Source organism: Drosophila miranda, chromosome XR, assembly GCF_003369915.1.
Source record: "Drosophila miranda strain MSH22 chromosome XR, D.miranda_PacBio2.1, whole genome shotgun sequence".
Taxonomy (NCBI): Eukaryota; Metazoa; Arthropoda; class Insecta; order Diptera; family Drosophilidae; genus Drosophila; species Drosophila miranda.
In genome coordinates this window covers 6,235,987-6,253,867 of record NC_046674.1, presented here as the reverse complement: position 1 = coordinate 6,253,867, position 17,881 = coordinate 6,235,987, and the positions used below count along the sequence as shown (strand labels likewise).

The window sequence follows — 17,881 nt, the reverse complement described above, 5'->3', positions numbered from 1 at the left end:
TTTTTTTTGTGTGGCTAGTTAGTTGCGACATAGAAGCGATAGAAATTCGATTTATAAAGATTAAAGTAAATGAGCAAATGTCCCAAAGGTAAGTTTCAACGATGGCTTTGGCTATGGGGAGGATTATTATTTATGCCCACATCCAGCTGTGCGCGACTTTGCGAAATCCTCAATGCGAAACCCGAAAAACTATTTAAGCTGATGGGATGCGATGCCCATGCCCCCAGTCTCTCTCTCTCTCACTCTGTTGCTTCCCAAAAAAAAAAAAAACCGCTTAAAGTCTATTTTTATACATATATATATGTTGTCCTACTTGTGTTGACTCGTGTTCATGTTCGTGTAGCTTTGTGTGTTCCACTCAATCCGCAAGAAATTATCCTACTCCAACAAGCACTCCAGCACTCCCCAACTTTTGCAATCCGGCAGCTAACACACCTGACCGCCGCACAGCTGAACAACACACCGCGTGCCCAGCTGGACACGATATTCTTCAATCGAGTGACAAAGACCGGCAGCGAAAAGATGATGGAGTTGCTCAAGATCCTGGGCAAGCGGAATGGCTTCGAGGCCCGGCGCGATGTCGAGGGCTTCTACGAAGTGGTCCTCATGGATCCCACCTATGCAAAGAACTTCCTACACAGCGATGTGCTAAACAGCACGGGAGCCAACACGTATACCAAGCATGTGGCCTTCATCGACTTTGATCTCTTGAATGAGCCCTGGCCCATCTACATAAACTTGGTGCGCGATCCCATTGAGCGTTTGGTCAGCTGGTTCTACTATGCCCGGGCCCCCTGGTATCTGGCCGAGCGGAGGGAAACCTTTGGCGAAAAGGCTGTTCTGCCCAGCGTGGCTTGGGTCAGGAAGGACTTCAATGAATGCATCGAAGAGCACGATCCGGAATGTGTGTACGAGCAAATGGAAATGGGAAATCTTGGCGATCATCGAAGGCAGTCGTTATTCTTTTGTGGTCACACGACCTCCGTGTGCATGTGAGTAGCAGTCGAGAGAGGATCTCAGGGGGCATCTCAGTATTTTGCGATGGTAGTCGATGAGTTGTGGGGGGAATAGCTAGAGATCTTTGGGGTACGTTGGGCAAAGCAAAGAGGATTGCTTGTGTCATTTTATGATCCTAAAGATCACTCTGAGCTTTAGAGTATACATCTATTTATGTATATAAGCCTTAGATCTCTTCAATCCCTATCCCAGCGCAACACCATCAATCTGCCCTAGCAACTGTAGAATACCCCATTAAAAGTACACCCGATGTATGTACAATCCCAAATAAACTTTCTGCAGGCCCTTCAACTCGCACGAGGCGATGCAGCGGGCCAAACGGAATGTGGAGGAGCACTACGCTGTTGTGGGCACATGGGAGGATACAAACACCACTCTGACTGTACTGGAGGGCTACATACCGAAGTACTTTGCCGGCGCCAAGGACGAGTACTATGCTCTGCGCAGCCGGCTGGGAAATGTTAATCGCAACAATTTCAGGCCCACACTGAGCGAGAAGACAAGGGCCCTGCTCTCGCGGAACCTGACTAGGGAGATTGAGTTGTATCAGTTTATCAGGCATCGACTGTATAAGCAGTATATCGCATTGAGGCTGGACCTAGATCCGAAGCTGAGGGAAGCAAATTAGTTGATTAGTGATAGTGTTTCAAGAGTAAAATAAACTGTGTTAATTTTCGTACTGCTTGATCTTTCGGTATTTCCTAACCACGTCCTAGCTTGGGTAAACTTTCGATTGGGTTAGTCGCTCTCTCTCGATAGACGAGATGTTAATTCGGCCTACCATTTGCATGTAGCTACGTGGATACAATGTGCATGATCGCCGGAGCAGCGAGGAGGAACCAAAGCATGAAGAGGAACACGGACATGGACACCACCACGATCATCACTCGAAGCAGCACCAGCATCAGGTGCCACATCAGGTGCCTCACAAGGCGCACCTGCACAAGGCCCCACATGACAAACAATTGGCCCTGCCCGAGGAGAAGCCCCTCCAAGATGAGGCTAACTATGGGGACGATGAAGATGATGATGATGATGATGAGGACGATGCTGATGATGATGAAAAGCATGATGGTATTGATGGCATTGATGGGTTCAATTTGCAAGCCGATTTACTGAATAATACCAAATACGCCGAAGTAGATTTCGTGTTCTTCAATCGCGTACCGAAGGTAGGCAGCCAATCGCTGATGGAGCTGATGGCACGCCTGGGCAAGATCAATGGGTTCAACCATGCCCGGAACAAGGGCGGTGCCCACGAAACCGTCTTGATGAACAAGCAGCACCAAAGCGATCTGCTTTCCGATCTCCTAACGCGCCCCAAGCCCCACATCTACAGCCAGCACATAGCCTACATCAACTTCACCAGATTCCATCTACCGCGTCCGATCTACATTAATCTCGTACGCGATCCCATCGATCGCATCATCAGCTGGCATTACTACATACGTGCCCGCTGGTACTATCGCGACATGCAGGCCAAACTGGGGGACAAGGCCCCGGCCATGCCTTCGGACGAGTTCCTAGACATGGACCTGGACACATGCGTCCGCAACAAAGATCGCCACTGTACTTTCAATCAAATGCAGATCAAGAACGATGCGGGTGATCACCGTCGTCAGACTTTATTCTTCTGCGGCATGAATCAGAAGTTGTGCATGTAAGTAGGCAGTAGATAGGGCAGTAGATACTCGTAGCTCCCTCTGATCTTATCCCAACTGCAATCCCTGTTAGGCCCTTCAATTCGGAGATGGCCATGCAGAAGGCCAAGCGCACTGTGGAATCGGAATATGCCGTGGTTGGCACCTGGGAGGACACAAATATCACGCTAGCCGTGCTGGAGGCCTATATACCACGATATTTCCGTAATGCCAAGGTGGCCTACTATCGTAAGCACTCTGACTAACTTTACTTTGCCACGAGACTTGACTGAACTTAATTTTTAGTGGGCAAAGATCGTCTGTCCCGCGTTAATCGCAATAATGTCACACGCATCGTGAGCGACGAAACGCGCCTGATCCTGAGGAAGAATCTGACCAACGAGATCGAGTTCTACGAATTCTGCAAACAGCGTCTGTACCTGCAGTATGCCGCTCTAAGTCATGGCAAGGGCTTCGGGGAAGACGACTATCTGCTGGTGCCAGAGCAGCGCAACGACTACAACGAGGAGGAGTATTAGGGACAGAACAGAGCAAGAATAGAATCGCGTAGGAACAAATTTCGATTAGACCTAAGCTAAGCCATGTCCACTGTATGATTAAACATTTCAGGACTATATAGTACACAATAATGTTTTGATTGCTTTTTGTGTGAATCTCTTGCTATGGCTTTGTGTGTGTGTGTGTCTGTTTCTCCATGTATATAGCATCTCTATGATGTCTGTCTGTTATGGTTACCTTTTGCGGTGCGCATCTACTACTCTACCCATGACCTTTTGCAGCTGTGGCGTCTGAACCCAAAGTTCCTGAACAACACCAAATACCATATCAGAGATATACTCTTCTTCAATCGAGTACCCAAGACGGGCAGCGAGACCCTCATTGAGCTGATGCTCCGCCTGGGCGAGCGCAATCACTTTCAGAACGCACGATCGCCATTCGAAAAGCCCACCGGAGTCTATTGGTCGTTTGAGAAACAAAAAGAGGAGGCCCACCGCATTCTGGATCTGATGGAGGAGGATGCTTTCGCCTATGCCGAGCATGCCAACTATGTGAACTTTCGACAGTTTCACCTGCCCCAACCCATCTATATCAATTTGGTAGGAGTAGGAGCAGGAGGAGGAGCTGGCGTTTGTTTGTTGTGTGTTCTTCCTCAAAACTTCCCCAATTCCCTTATTTGTGCAGGTTCGAGACCCCGTGGAGAGGGTTATTAGCTGGTACTACTATAAGCGTACGCCGTGGAATTCGCTGCAAATGTTCAAAATTACCGGAAAATTTCAAAATCGTACTCATTACACGAAAAACTTTGAGGATTGCGTGCTGAGCCACGACTTCGAATGTCGCTATGATTACGGCCTGAACTTCAAAGAGGATTCAGCCGATCATAAGCGGCAGAGTTTGTTCTTCTGCGGACATGCCCCCTTATGCGAGTAGGTAGTCCCGGATCCATTCTAAGTTAATCCTTTCCTCTCACATTAAGATGTTTTCTCTTTGAACGCCAAGACCCTTCAATACGCCCGCGGCCGTGGCCCGGGCCAAGCAGAATGTTGAGCGTGACTTTTCGGTTATTGGCTCCTGGGAGGATGTGAATGTTACCCTGGCCGTGCTCGAGCATTTTATACCACGTTTCTTTAGGGGCAGTACCGACCTGTATTATGGTAAACCTTACTTATAGTTCCTTGGGGCTTGGCTTGACCGAGAATTAAATTGTCCATTGTCCACTTTCCTGCAGAACCCGTCAAAGGCCTGGCCTTCAAGAAGCGCAACACAAACCACTGGAAACCCAAGATCAGTGAACGGATCAAGAGAATAATGCGGGCCAATTTCACGCAAGAATACGAGTTCTATCACTTCTGCAAGCAGCGCTTGTATCGGCAATATTTCTCAATAAATAGACACTTGGATCTGTGATTATATCACATTATTGGTTTGATTTTAATTATTGAGTAGGATAAGAACAAAGATTGGATCAAGTAATCAAGAGCTTCAGCGGTCTTTTCTGTTCCACTAACTTTACTCATTCAATGCATCTGTAATTCTAGCCTAGAAGTTTTCATCTGCGTTTTTTTCTGCTGTTAAGGAATTAGAATTATTTCTTTCACATTTAAGCTGGTTGATCTTGTTCCTGTCCGACTGAATAATACACCCAAGGCCGAACGGGAGTTCGTATTCTTTAATCGAATTGAAAAGACGGGAAGTCAGTCGATGACCCGCCTAATAAATCAATTGGGCCTGCTGAACGGCTATGAGACATTCCGCAATGTGATACAACCGAAAAGGGCAATGACAGAGAACTTTGAGGAGCAAAGGGAATTCGTGCATCAGCTAACGGAACTGTCCGAACCGTCGGTCTACGTGGAGCACGCAAACTGGGTGAACTTCACGGTACACGACATGCCCCGGCCCATCTACATCAACCTGGTGCGCCATCCCATAGAGAAGGTGATCAGTGCCTATTACTACCTGCGCCACCCAAAGATCGTGGGCCAGTCCGTGAGACGCAACCCCAATAAAAAAGTCCAGGATAAAACGTACTATGATATGAAATTCAACGACTGTGTGAAGCAGAGGATATCCCCCCACTGTGTGTTCGATGCCCACAATCGTTTCAACGGCGACTGGCGAAGATTCGCCTTGAAGTTGTGCGGTAATGCGAAGATTTGCGAGTAGGTTTTCCCTATAGAGAACCCCCCTTTCTACTTTCTCTGCAGGCATAATTCCCTTCCATTGCTATCCTTATTTAGGCAGTTAAACTCCGAGGCTACAATGCAAATGGCCAAGATGCATGTGGAAAGGGAATACTCTGTAGTGGGCACCTGGGAGCAGACGAACATCACACTGGCCGTACTCGAGGCCTATATACCGCGTTTCTTTGCGGGTGCCACGAAGGTCTATTACTGTAGGTCCCCACTGATTTGCTAAATGTGCTTCGAACTCATTGATATATTTTCACTAGCCCAAACCAACAAATTTACGGTAAACACGACCCCGCATGACAACAGTCTGGATGAGGATGTGGAGCGCTATCTCAAGGACAGCTTCAAATTTGAGCTTGAGTTGTACCAGTTCATCATGCAGCGCCTGTACATGCAATATATAGCCATTAATAAGAACCAATTCATGGACATTCCTATCTAGGCAACTGAAAAACTTATAAGACTAAAACATTTTTTACATAAGATGAAATGATATGATACGAATACCAATAGCATACTATACACACAAATTTCCCGCGAGTCTTTCTCTCTTTCGATACTAATCCTTTGTCGAGCATTTGGTTGGCTTGGATGCTTGAACCCACCATCACATGTGCGCCTCTCTCCAGTCTTTGTCTCTCTTTCTCTCTCTCTCTCTCTCTCTCTGTGCAACATCCTCCCACTCAAAGGTGTGCGTGTGCCTTTGCAGATCCTTCAGTTAAACGCACAAGACCTGAACAATACCCCCAAGGCTGACATCGACGTGCTGTTCTTCAATCGCGTACCCAAGACGGGCAGTATGCAGCTAATCGAGCTGATGCGTCAGCTTGGCAAAGTCCACGACTATGAGGTGGAAAAGGATCCCCAAAACGGTGGCGTCCTACCTATCCTTGAGCTGCCCGAGCAGAGCGATATGATCGAGAATATAGTCAACCTGGAGGATGGCACTGTCTTTGCCAGTCACGTCAACTATCTAAATTTCACAAAGAACGAACAGCCCCGTCCCATCTACATCAATATGGTGCGCGATCCGGTCGATCGGGTGGTCAGTTGGTATTACTATATTCGCGCCCCATGGATCTTTGTGCCCGGCCGAAGGCGCAGCAATCGGGAAATGCCCAATCCCAAATGGGTAAACACCGAGTACGATCAGTGTGTGTTGAGTGGCGAGAAGGTCTGCACCTACATCGAGGGTTCGCTCCTGGAGCATGTGGGGGATCATCGCAGGCAGACCCTGTTTTTCTGCGGTCACGATGAGTTCAAGTGCACGTGAGTGTTGTCAGGCTTCCTTCTCTCATTCTCTCAGTCACAATGCAAGACCCTCCTTACTCCTAACCACCCCCTTAGACCTTTCAACTCTCGTCTGGCCCTGCAAATTGCCAAACTGAATGTGGAGCGGGAGTACGCTGTTGTGGGCACCTGGGAACATACGAACGAGACTCTTGCTGTCCTGGAAGCCTACGTACCCCGCTACTTTGCGGACGCTTCCAAAATGTACTACTGTAAGTCGGTTCGGACCAGACAAATATCTTGGGTAACCTAAGACTCTGCTTGATTACAGCTGGTCTGCATGAGGAGAAGCAGAACGATAACCCCATGAAGCCCCACATATCGCAGGAGATTCTCGATATGGTTCGTCGGAATTTCACGCGTGAAATCGAATTCTATCAATTCTGTCGCCAGCGCTTGCACAAGCAATATCTAGCACTGAAACTGAACGATCTTAGGCGCGTGGACAAGTCTTTGGTTCAATTGGAGGCGGCCAATGATATGGCTATCAGGAACTAGAAATACTTAGGTTAAAAAGTAAATTAATAAAGCAAAGGAGAAGTACTTTGAGGGCTTACTTATATTACGATTAGGGGTTAGGGCAAGGCATAACTTTTATTCCGCTTAAATGGAACCCTTGAAAGGTTTCCATCTATCGCTTAATAACCCGATCTAAAGAGGGCAAATCTATTGCGTATCTCTCCCTCTCTCTGTCTCTCTCGCTCTCTCTCTGGATCTTAAAAAGGTAATAACTCTGGGACCCATAGAACTAAGAGCTAACCATGGCCCATCACTGATCAATCCCTGCTATCATATCTATATAGCTCAACCATCTGAGCGCAACGAGGCTGAACAATACTCGAAACGCTGATATCGATGTTCTGTTCTTCAATCGCGCCGCCAAAGTAGGCAGCGAGGCTATGCTGGAGCTGTTGCAAGCTCTGGAAAACTATCACGATGATTTAACCCTTGACAGAACGGGTCTCTCAAAAGCCACTTCCCGTCAGTTGAAGAAAAACGACCAGCGTGACATGGCTGAATATGTCGCTGACCTGGAAGAGGGCTCCATTTACATAGAGCACATCAACTGGATAGACTTTGACGAGTTCGATCAGCCCAAACCGATCTATATAAACATGGTGCGGGATCCGGTGGAACGGGTCATCAGCTGGTTCTTCTACGCACGCGGTTCCTATAAGAATGCAATCGAGTACCGGAAAAAGCCCAATTTGAAGATAAAGAAGGAGTCGTGGTATAAGAAAAACTTTAATGAATGTGTCAAGAGCGGGGATCCGGAATGTCAGTATATACCCCATACGGTCAAGGATGCCGTGCCCAATTTTAAAAGACAAACCCTGTTCTATTGTGGTCATCACGATGATTGTATGTAAGTACAAAATGGATAAGGGAATATGGAGTTATAAATGGGTTTCTACTGCAAGGAAGTAGAGCTAATAGAGCGCTCATCTTTTAGTCCCTTCAATTCGCCGACTGCCGTGCAAATGGCCAAGGAGCATGTGGAACGGGACTATGCAGTCGTGGGAAGCTGGGAGGACACAAACGTTACATTGACCGTCCTCGAGCGCTATATACCGCGATTCTTTCGCGGCGCCAAGCTGATGTACGAGAGTAGGTCAAACCATTTCAAAGTATAGCACATTCCCTTATTGAACTCGAATACCCCCATCCAACTTCTGAACAGTGAACAATAACAAGATCGTCAATCGGAACAAGAACAAACGAAAGCCGTTCATAGAGCCCGAGGTGAAGGCTATGATACGCAGGAATTTCACGAATGAGTACGAGTTCTATTACTTCTGCAAGCAGCGTCTGTACAAGCAGTACTTGGCCCTCAACCTCAACGAGCTGGAAAGGCATGGTCTTCTGAATTAGTTGGGAGAATTAACTGGGAGGCTAGACTAGACGTTAGCTGGTGATATACAAATACTTTCGAACAAATTTCCACTTAAATAAACAGTAGATACTTTAGACTAGACCACACTCTGTGTACTCTGTAAATCCATCTTGTGTGTCTCATCCTTTGTTGTGTAGCATGGCCCCGTACCGCTTCTAAACCCTAACCCTATCCCCTCAGTTAGATGGCCTAACGCCGCGTCGACTCAACAACACAGCCAAGGCCGAAATGGATCGCCTGTTCTTTCCGCGCTGTGCCAAAGTTGGTAGCGAGGCCCTAATGGAGTTCATGCAACATCTGCAGGATATCAACCACTTCCGAATCGACGTTAACGGAGTGGATAGACGCACCAGTCGCACCTTGAATGCCTTGAGGCAGGAGGAAATGGCAGCGTATATCTATAACATGGACGAGGGCTCCGTCTATATCGAGCACACAAACTGGATCGACTTTAACGCCTATAACCTGCCCAAGCCGATCTTCATCAATATGGTGCGCGATCCAGTGGAGCGCATGATCAGCTGGTACTACTACATACGCAACTCCTATCGCAATGCTATATTCTATAGGAAAAATCCGCTGGCACCCATCAAGCCAACAGCCTGGTTCAAGAAGAGCTTCAACGATTGCGTTCGCAGCGGCGACCAGGAGTGCCAGTATATTCCACTGACCGTGAAGGATGCGGTGCCCAATTTTAAGAGACAATCGATATTTTTCTGCGGACACGAGCCGGATTGTCTGTGAGTTCGTCTCCAAAACGACATGAGATCCACGCGAAGTCATGCTCAACCTTGACCTTGACCCTTTCAGGCCCTTTAACTCGCCCCTGGCCGTTCAGATAGCCAAGCGTAGAGTCGAAACTGAGTTCGCTGTGGTGGGCACTTGGGAGGAGACAAATATCACCTTAGCCGTGCTGGAGCACTATATACCCCGATATTTCGCTCGTGCCACAATGATATATAAGAGTAAGAAAATCCCGACAGATAGAGAGAGTTAGCATATGATCCATCTTGTTTCCAGTCTATCAGGACAGTATAATAAATCGCAATCGGAACAATCGCAAGCCCCATGTGGATGCGGATGTCCGGGCCATGGTCAGGCGAAACTTTACCCATGAGTATGACTTCTACTACTTCTGCAAGCAGCGTCTCTATATGCAGTATATCGCCCTGAAACGCACAGAGTTGGAGCGTTACTCACATCCATAAGTTCTCTTCTTATTTTTTTTTGACTGAATTTCCTTTAGTTTTTGTTAGTTTCTCAGTAATTTATTAATAAAAAACTCAATAGACATTGTTACTAACCGTAGTTGAGAAATGTTAGCCTCCAAACTCATGGGAACCAGTCGTTTAACCCCATGATATTCCTGAAAACCCCAGCTCGCATCTCTGAGCAGCGAGAGGCTGAACAACACCCGACACGCACGGCTCGAGGTGGTCTTCTTCAACCGCGGCGCCAAGGTGGGTAGTGAGGCACTGATGCAGCTGACCGAGACGATGGCACCACTCAATAATATGACCGTGGTGACCAAGGGACCCTTTGACATTAATGCACGTATCCGTGCCCCCAGAGAGCGAACGCTTCAAGCTGTTTGGGTGGCGGATCTAGAGCCCGGAACTATCTACATCGAACACTGCAATTGGCTGGACTTTCACAGATATCAGCTGCCCAAGCCCATCTACATAAACCTGGTTCGTGACCCCGTCGAGCGGATGATCAGCTGGTTTTACTACATCCGCAGTGGCTACCGTAATGCCATTATTCACAACCGTTTCCCCAACACGACCATGAAATCGGAAAAGTGGTTTAAGAAGAGCTACAACCAATGCGTCCGCAGCGGTGATCCCGAGTGTCAGTATGTGCCCGAGAGTATAAAGGACACGGTTGGGGATTATAAGAGGCAATCGCTGTTCTACTGCGGCAACAATCGGGAGTGCCTGTAAGTAGCCTCTAAGGGAGGATTTGACTACCTTTAGGAAAAAGACTTAGCTGAAAGTGTTTTCCAGGCCCTTTGACTCGCCTCACGCCATTCAGCTGGCCAAGAGGAATGTGGAACGGGATTACGCAGTGGTGGGCAGCTGGGAGGATACCAATATAACCCTGGCCGTGCTCGAAGCATACATACCCAGATTCTTCAGGGGAGCCAGGCAGGTCTTTGAGTGTAGGTTGGCGTTGGCTAGCATTCTGTTTTGCTTGAACATTTTCCTCTGGGATTGCCTCTGGGATAATTAGTTTAGCATACACTACCAAAAACTCTGTGTTTCATCCAGCCATATTCTTGTGCTTGTGTCTGTCTTTATTTTGGACCTCAGTACAAACCGAAAACCTTCCCAGCTACGACGAGTCAGACCAATTTATCTGAACAATACACGATTTGCCGGCCTTGAGGTGATCGTCTTCAATCGCCCAACCCGAGTGTGCACAGAGCAAATGATGCCCCTACTGCGGCAGCTCTCTACCATGAACGACATGAATGTGGTGCTCAATGGACCAGTGCGAACCATGAATCGAACCCGCACCGTGAAGCAACAGGAGACCGAAATTGCTTGGACAACCGAATTAGAGAGGGGAACGCTCTATATAGCCCATTCCAATTGGCTGGACTTTAAGTCGTTCGGTTACAAGAAGCCCATATACCTGTCGATGGTGAGAGATCCCATAGATCGTGTGGTGCACGACTATTATAAGCGTCATTCGAGGACGAAGCGTCAGATCTATCGCCGCATGTTTCCAGGACAACGTGAGAGACCCGAAGAATGGTACCTCCAGAGCTTTAATCAGTGCGTTCGAAACGGCAGCCCAGAGTGCCAGTTTATCCAGCACTCGGTCACGGACTATGTGGAGGACTTCAAGAGGCAGTCACTATTCTTCTGCGGCAATCATCTGAATTGTTTGTGAGTAGAGTGGGTAATCAAGGATCAACTGAAGTGTGCCTATGTCTATCCCATCTGTAGACCCTTCAACTCGCCCCATGCTGTCCAAGAGGCGAAAAGTCGTGTGGAGAAGGAGTACTCTGTGGTGGGAACTTGGGAGGAGAAAAACATTACCCTGACCGTTCTGGAGAAGTATGTCCCTAGGTTCTTCAATCACGCTCGCTTTCTGTACAAGTGTAGGTAGTCCCAGAGGTTTAAAGTGTTCAAGCAGCTCAAGTACCCCCCAAGTGGCATTATACTATATGGAATATCCTCTTTCAGTGCACAGTAATAGCATACGAAACCGGAATCGCAACAATCGCAAGCCCCGCGTAGATCCAGACGTTAGGGAAATGGTGAGACGGAACTTTACCAATGAGTATGAGTTCTATTATTTCTGCAAGCAGCGTCTGTACAAACAATATTTGGCCCTGCAACTCGAAGATAATCTTCGCTAAGGAAATACTTCGACTCCATATTAACCAAAGAATTTTTAGAATGTTCTCATATCTTCCAAATAAATACAGTTGGTTCCAAAACAATTGTGTCTTTTATTAGGTGTAAGAAAAATCTCTTAGGTCAAGACCCCCCTTAATACCCCTTTATGCATATCAAACACCAAGGATCTGCAGGTAAATAATGAGAGGAAAAAAAAGATGACACAAATGTGAGATCCTAGTTTTATTCGAACCAAACGCTTTCTCCATTCACAGATGTCGTCGCTCAATGTTCGGGACCTGAACAACACCCGGAAGGCGCAAATGGAATTGGTATTCTTCAATCGAGTGCCAAAGGTTGGCAGTCAGACATTTATGGAGCTCCTCCGACGTCTATCTGAGCGTAACAACTTTCAATTCCATCGCGATGCAGTACAAAAGGTGGAGACCATCCGCCTGGCCGAGGATCAGCAGCAGGAAATGGCCGAGGTTATCAGTGAGCTGCCCGAGCCCTCGGTCTTCATCAAGCACGTGTGCTTCACCAATTTCACCAAGTTCAATCTGCCCAAGCCGATCTATCTGAATGTGGTGCGCGATCCAGTCGAGCGCGTTATCAGCTGGTTTTACTACGTGAGGGCTCCCTGGTACTTTGTGGAACGTAAGGCTGCCTTTCCCGATCTACCGCTGCCACACCCGGCATGGCTGAAGAAGGACTTTGAAACGTGTGTACTGAGCGGAGATCAGGAGTGCACCTATACACAAGGTGTCACGGTGGAGGGCATTGGCGATCATCGCCGCCAGAGCCTGTTCTTCTGCGGCCATGACTACGAGTGCACGTGAGTGCTGCCGCCGATCCCAAGCTATCTGAAACTAATCATCTTTCTGTATACGTTGCAGTCCCTTTAATACGGTGGGTGCCTTGGAGAAGGCCAAATTTGCTGTGGAACAGCAATATGCTGTTGTTGGGGTGCTCGAAGATCTCAATACAACGCTCTCTGTGCTGGAAAAGTATGTGCCACGATTCTTTGAGGGCGTCCGCGATATATATGCAAGTAAGTTGTCGAATAACGAGATCATAAAAACTGGGAAAACATTTGCAGAGTCAACGAACCTTAATTGAATTGTATGAAAAACGATCCCATTCAGCTGGCACATTCAGACACATTCTTTGTGCACGAATCAGCGCAATAAATGCGCGCCACTTGAGTTCGTCACATCAGAACTTGATACATCCATGTAACCACAGCTCTGTATAAACTTCTCGTCTTACAGCTAGTGCCGAGTACCTAACGAAGATCAACAAGAATAACTTCAAGCCACCCGTCAGCGAGAGTGTGAAGGATATAGTGAGACGCAACTTCACCAACGAGATCGAGTTCTATCAGTTCTGTCGCCAGAGGCTCCACAAACAATATCTGGCCGCCCATCTGCCACAGCGCATTATCACAGACTCGGCACATCAGCCCGGCCTTGGTGGTAATTAGGATCAAATATTGGAAATGCATTGTATAGACGAACAAACAAACACTCAAAATTATACTCGAAACTGTAGTCAGCTAAGAAGTTCCCCCCATTATCGTATGTTGTAGCAAATTAATTGTTTTCTCTTGTGTATATTTCAAATTGGTTATCAAAAATACATCTTATATTTATATTGATTAGTGTGTACTTAAGATTAGAAAGACCTGAATTCGAATTGTGATGTCTTCAAGTGAACTGTTGAAATTTTTGTGTTAGTATTCTAGTTTTAAGAAAACGTATGATGATAGAATGTACTAAATAATAAATGATTATTCTAAGAACACTTCGGCTTTGGACTCTGCTTGTTGTCGAACGGGGAATACAATCAATAATAAAACTGAGTTTTGTTGATCAATCAATGTCTAAAAAAAATGTCAAGAGTAACACAAGAATACATACTAGGCAAACATAAACATAAAAATGGAACATAAAAAACAACGAAAATTTCTCTCAATTCTTAGAAATTATTGTGAAGATTGTGCTGCGCATTTTCATTCTAATGTAAAGCACTTGTTGAATGTTGTTGCACTCAGACATCGATTGATTTTACGCTTCTTGCTATAAATAAAACAAAGAAATCACAAATCATTTCAGAATAATAATAGATGTATTTTTTCATACCGCTTATCGCCATAAAAAGCGAAAGCCTTATCGGGCTTCATAGTACTGCCAGGTCCCTCGATGATTCTGCTAACGGTTAAGGCATTGGCATCTAAACAATCGAGAGATGGCAGTTCGACAAGGCGTTGAGGCTCACGGATATATGCGGCCATTGGATCATTTTTGACCATCTCCAGGATATGGTCATCATCCAGATTCAACCAGCCAGCGTCCTTGGATCGAAGGTCAAACATCTGCGGCGCCAGACGCTGTACCAAATCCACGAAGATCTTTTCTGCAGCTGCATTTCTTGGATGCTGATAGGCCTCAACATGGAGACGCGCTCGTGCCACGAACAAAGTATAGATGCGATGATAGTCATCATAACGATACTCAATACGTTGGCCGTCCTGTGATATGCGTGATTTAAGAAATATATTATCAAAGTCCATCTCTTCAGGGCCGAGTATTTTGAGGCGTTTATTGTCGCGTCGGAGGTAGTCCCACTTGTCCACATCCAAGCCGCAGCGATTATTGTGCACGATGTCAAAGATGTAGGCATGCCCCATCATTGGAAAGTTCAGGTACTGAGTGTCGCCCAATATTAATGCCTTTATTAGCCGAACTCCACGGCCACTACCTTCATCCCGCAAAGCCACAAGTTTCGGGTGGCGGGCATCATTGAATATGCGATCCACGCAGTCCAGAGCATTTTCCTCGTGCTATTGAATGAAAAGAACAAGAAAAAACGCAAAAAAAATAATACAAGCTCGTCCAAGACCACGAATCTTACATTGAATTTGTTATGGGAAGCTTTTTCCCAGGCATGCGACATCGGTCCGTGACCGATGTCGTGCAGGAGAGCTGCTATCTCTACCGCCTTTCGACACCAATCGGGCAGCGTAGTCTCATATTTAGAGTTGCGCTCAATGGCTCTCAAGTGCTCCTGGGCGCTTTTGTAGGTGCTGGAAGAGATCGGCTTCAGAATTAAGCCGAATTATGATGTGTTTGTGAGGCTTACCCCAAACAATGATCGTAGCGTTTCTGATTAGCATGTGGTGCTATCACCCACGCCACCAGGCCTAGCTGATGAATCTTTTTCAGGCGTTGAAACAGCGGGTGCTCCACAATCTCCTGTATGTGGCGCGGCAGCTCAATAACTCCGTGCACCTCATCTTCGATAAGCATCTGAAAAGGTGGGACTTTAGACTTGCTAACTGGTTCTTTATAAACTCTAATAAATATATATATAAATCTGGCTTATAAGATCAAGCTCATGCTTCTGCCGCGACTGGCTAGCTCTAACTGATAGGAATGGGTTTCCCCCAAGTGAAGAAACTGTCACAGAACAAACCCATTTTCAGACACCACTCAGCTACACGGCACGCGTACTAATGCCACAGCGCAGCTGAGGGACGCTACAGCTGGGCCGCTACCATGGCAACCACTTACATACGGGAGTACTGCATGCAAGGGAGCTTGCTGGTGCAACAGTTGTTGTTGTTGCTGGCATGGTTGTTGGGCGCCATGGTCGCGGTAGTCCCCGGAAAGAATGAGGCTGGCGGACATTCTGAACGGATTCCCGTTTCTTGATCGAACGATTGCGCGACCGAAATACAAGCCAAGCCAAGGACACGACGTTTTGACGGCTTCCTCAAACTATCAATTCATTAATGTCATCGGAAACTTGCCAACAAAAAAAAATAAAATATGAATAATATGTAACCAGTGTGACCGCGAATTTATTGATAAAGTAAAACCGTATGACCTTCAATATATACCAAAATATACCGTCTCATTTTCAAAATATACCGTAAATATGCCGAACTTACTACATCTTAGTGTAGTTGAAATGTAGCAGAATTCAAAAATCTCCGTTATTTAAACAGGATAACAATAATAATTATTATAATTATTAATTAATTATTATAATTATATTATTAATTATTATAATCTTGTAAGTCCATCCTATCTTTACTTAAACTTACTGACTGAACAGCGCTAAAATTCCTTCTTTCAGTGGTCGACAATGGCTTAATAGTTCTCTGTCCATTACTAGCTCCATTACCCCATTACTAGACCTCCAGCCTTGAACACGTAATTTTATCCGATTAATGAAATAACTTTTTATATGACTGGCTAATTTTAGGGACTCCTTCTTTTTTGATTGTGTCTAAAATTAGGTTTAAGCAGCAAAAGGTCAGCAAAAATGTACCTTTTTTGACATGGTAAGTACACGATAACTACAGATACAGTCGACTGGATAGTCGGTGGAGCTGCGCGCCAAAGTTGCATTTTTGGAAAGTCAATGCGTGATAAGAATATAAATGCAATCCAGGGATATGCATCAGTTGTTCTACGATTTGAGAGAACGGAAATGCAAAAACCTGCAAAGGATAGTTTCTATACTCTATGTTCCTTAAAATAACTCTAAAAATGAAATTTAATAGTCTTCTTCCTTTGCGTGGGCGGAAAGGGGCTGATTATGTAACAGCTACAGGATTGTGAAATTTGCAAGACAATCGATATTATCGGCAAGAAATTGCACAGAGCATACTTTTGGGTGGAAAATGCATGTAGGTATTGGGGGCCATACCGTATCAATTTGTGTATTAAATATCATTCAATTTTTTTCTAGAACCACAAAAATACAACAAACAAAGCAGTCTATGGCGGAAAACAGTACAAATTTTGCGACCAAGTGTCTCTGTCGCGAATTGTACATACTACATCGCAGTGTAGTTGACATGTAGCAGAATTCGAAAATGTCTGCAACGTGTGTTTTGTATGGACCAGTATGGACCGTTACTTCGTTATCATAAGCCGTATACCCGATTTTTTTTCTTTATCGCTATATTAATTATATATGCGTGCCAATCGGGCGTGGAATCCCTCTTGATGATAGCGAAAAAATATGGGAAAATCAAAATAAATCGAGTCGGTCCTGCGGCTTTAAGCATTAATCTCGGTGCCCACCTGATATCTGGTATATCTAGGTATTTCATCTATCTATCTATCAATAATAATAGCTTGAAATGCTAACTGAAATGAGTTAATTTAGTTCATTCATTGTCTAAGAGTCTAATTAGAGACACCTGTGCCGAAATTTCCAACTAATTGCAGTTAATTTAATGTCATGTGATGAATAGAGCCGAATTTAAAGCAAATATTATTCTGGCTAGGTTTTCTGTCTCTCTGTCACACTAGGGGGCTATCCAGGGGGACCCGCACGAGAGGGAAGGTGGAGCTCAGGCGGAATTGAATTAGTTGTGGTTCAGAGCGCCGTCGCAGAGAAATGAAAGCGAAAGTAGTCGCTAGTTGACCCACAGATGAAAATGGAACAGCAAAGAGAATACTGACAAACAAAGAGAGAAGAGAGCAGCAAAAGAGAGGGTGGTGGCACGACCATGTGTTTGACTGCATTTGCATCTGTATCTGCATCTGTATCTGCCTCAAAGAAATGCAATGCCCATGTAAATGGATCAAGAATTTGCAGCTACTGAAGCCCCGAAGTCAACGCACTTTAAAAATAATAATGAGCGGAATGTACCATACACACATACATATGTGTGTATCTGTGTGTATACTCCTCTCAGTTACACTGGCCGGACTGCTGGCTAAAAAGAAAATAAAACAATTAATCGTAAAATTAAACAAACAACAAAATTGAACAAACAATTAAAGAATGCAAATATAAACCAAACAAAAATTTTCTGAAGAAACAAAACAAATACGATAGAAATGCCGGCTCCACACCTGACGGACGGGCAACCGACCCCAGTGGAGGAGCGATAGAGATAGCCAGAACTGAGAGCCAACTGAGAGAGAGAGACGCTAAAGGGAGAGTGCCCGCAGC

General features: G+C 45.7%; 5 protein-coding genes across 12 annotated transcripts in view; 4 read left to right on the top strand and 1 right to left on the bottom strand.

The window, feature by feature from the left end:
* Nucleotides 1–13,708, top strand: part of LOC108152627 (heparan sulfate 2-O-sulfotransferase pipe-like) — a 38,207-nt gene extending 24,499 nt beyond the window's left edge. Inside the window, exons 4-6 of one of the 7 annotated variants that reach the window (XM_033386904.1) lie at nucleotides 12,181–12,740; nucleotides 12,802–12,956; nucleotides 13,177–13,708. In XM_033386904.1, coding sequence (XP_033242795.1) covers nucleotides 12,181–12,740; nucleotides 12,802–12,956; nucleotides 13,177–13,388 — 927 coding nt within the window. In that variant the 3' untranslated portion in view covers nucleotides 13,389–13,708. Of the gene's footprint in view, nucleotides 1–426; nucleotides 993–1,299; nucleotides 1,697–1,811; nucleotides 2,678–2,751; nucleotides 2,907–2,963; nucleotides 3,300–3,457; nucleotides 3,902–4,784; nucleotides 5,342–5,419; nucleotides 5,575–5,631; nucleotides 5,902–6,080; nucleotides 6,641–6,718; nucleotides 6,874–6,932; nucleotides 7,205–9,934; nucleotides 10,495–10,561; nucleotides 10,798–12,180; nucleotides 12,741–12,801; nucleotides 12,957–13,176 lie in introns of those variants that run through there. The other 6 variants (XM_017282103.2, XM_017282105.2, XM_017282101.2 and 3 more) reach the window with 6 other exon arrangements.
* On the top strand, nucleotides 3,834–4,774 carry LOC108165233 (heparan sulfate 2-O-sulfotransferase pipe-like). The gene is made up of 3 exons (XM_033386906.1): nucleotides 3,834–4,105; nucleotides 4,179–4,333; nucleotides 4,408–4,774. Exons 1-3 carry the CDS (start codon nucleotides 3,930–3,932, stop codon nucleotides 4,584–4,586), a joined length of 510 nt encoding a protein of 169 aa, XP_033242797.1. The 5' UTR covers nucleotides 3,834–3,929; the 3' UTR covers nucleotides 4,587–4,774.
* On the top strand, nucleotides 7,992–8,726 carry LOC108152630 (heparan sulfate 2-O-sulfotransferase pipe-like). Its single transcript, XM_017282110.2, has 2 exons — nucleotides 7,992–8,269; nucleotides 8,343–8,726. Exons 1-2 carry the CDS (start codon nucleotides 8,065–8,067, stop codon nucleotides 8,531–8,533), a joined length of 396 nt encoding a protein of 131 aa, XP_017137599.1. The 5' UTR covers nucleotides 7,992–8,064; the 3' UTR covers nucleotides 8,534–8,726.
* LOC108152633 (heparan sulfate 2-O-sulfotransferase pipe-like) lies at nucleotides 9,307–9,928 on the top strand. Its single transcript, XM_017282112.2, has 2 exons — nucleotides 9,307–9,520; nucleotides 9,576–9,928. The coding sequence occupies exons 1-2, from the start codon at nucleotides 9,337–9,339 to the stop codon at nucleotides 9,761–9,763; spliced, it is 372 nt and encodes a 123-aa protein (XP_017137601.1). The 5' UTR covers nucleotides 9,307–9,336; the 3' UTR covers nucleotides 9,764–9,928.
* Nucleotides 13,498–15,762, bottom strand: LOC108152628 (deoxynucleoside triphosphate triphosphohydrolase SAMHD1 homolog). Of its 2 annotated transcripts, none has more exons than XM_017282107.2 (5): nucleotides 15,478–15,762; nucleotides 15,047–15,213; nucleotides 14,819–14,990; nucleotides 14,047–14,747; nucleotides 13,498–13,983 (listed from the first exon to the last, which is right to left on the bottom strand). In XM_017282107.2, exons 1-5 carry the CDS (start codon nucleotides 15,592–15,594, stop codon nucleotides 13,917–13,919), a joined length of 1,224 nt encoding a protein of 407 aa, XP_017137596.1. In that variant the 5' UTR covers nucleotides 15,595–15,762; the 3' UTR covers nucleotides 13,498–13,916. The 2 variants fall into 2 exon arrangements, with proteins under 2 accessions (XP_017137596.1, XP_017137597.1); XM_017282108.2 differs by lacking the exon at nucleotides 15,478–15,762 and adding an exon at nucleotides 15,380–15,454.
* Nucleotides 15,763–17,881: the final 2,119 nt, after the last annotated feature.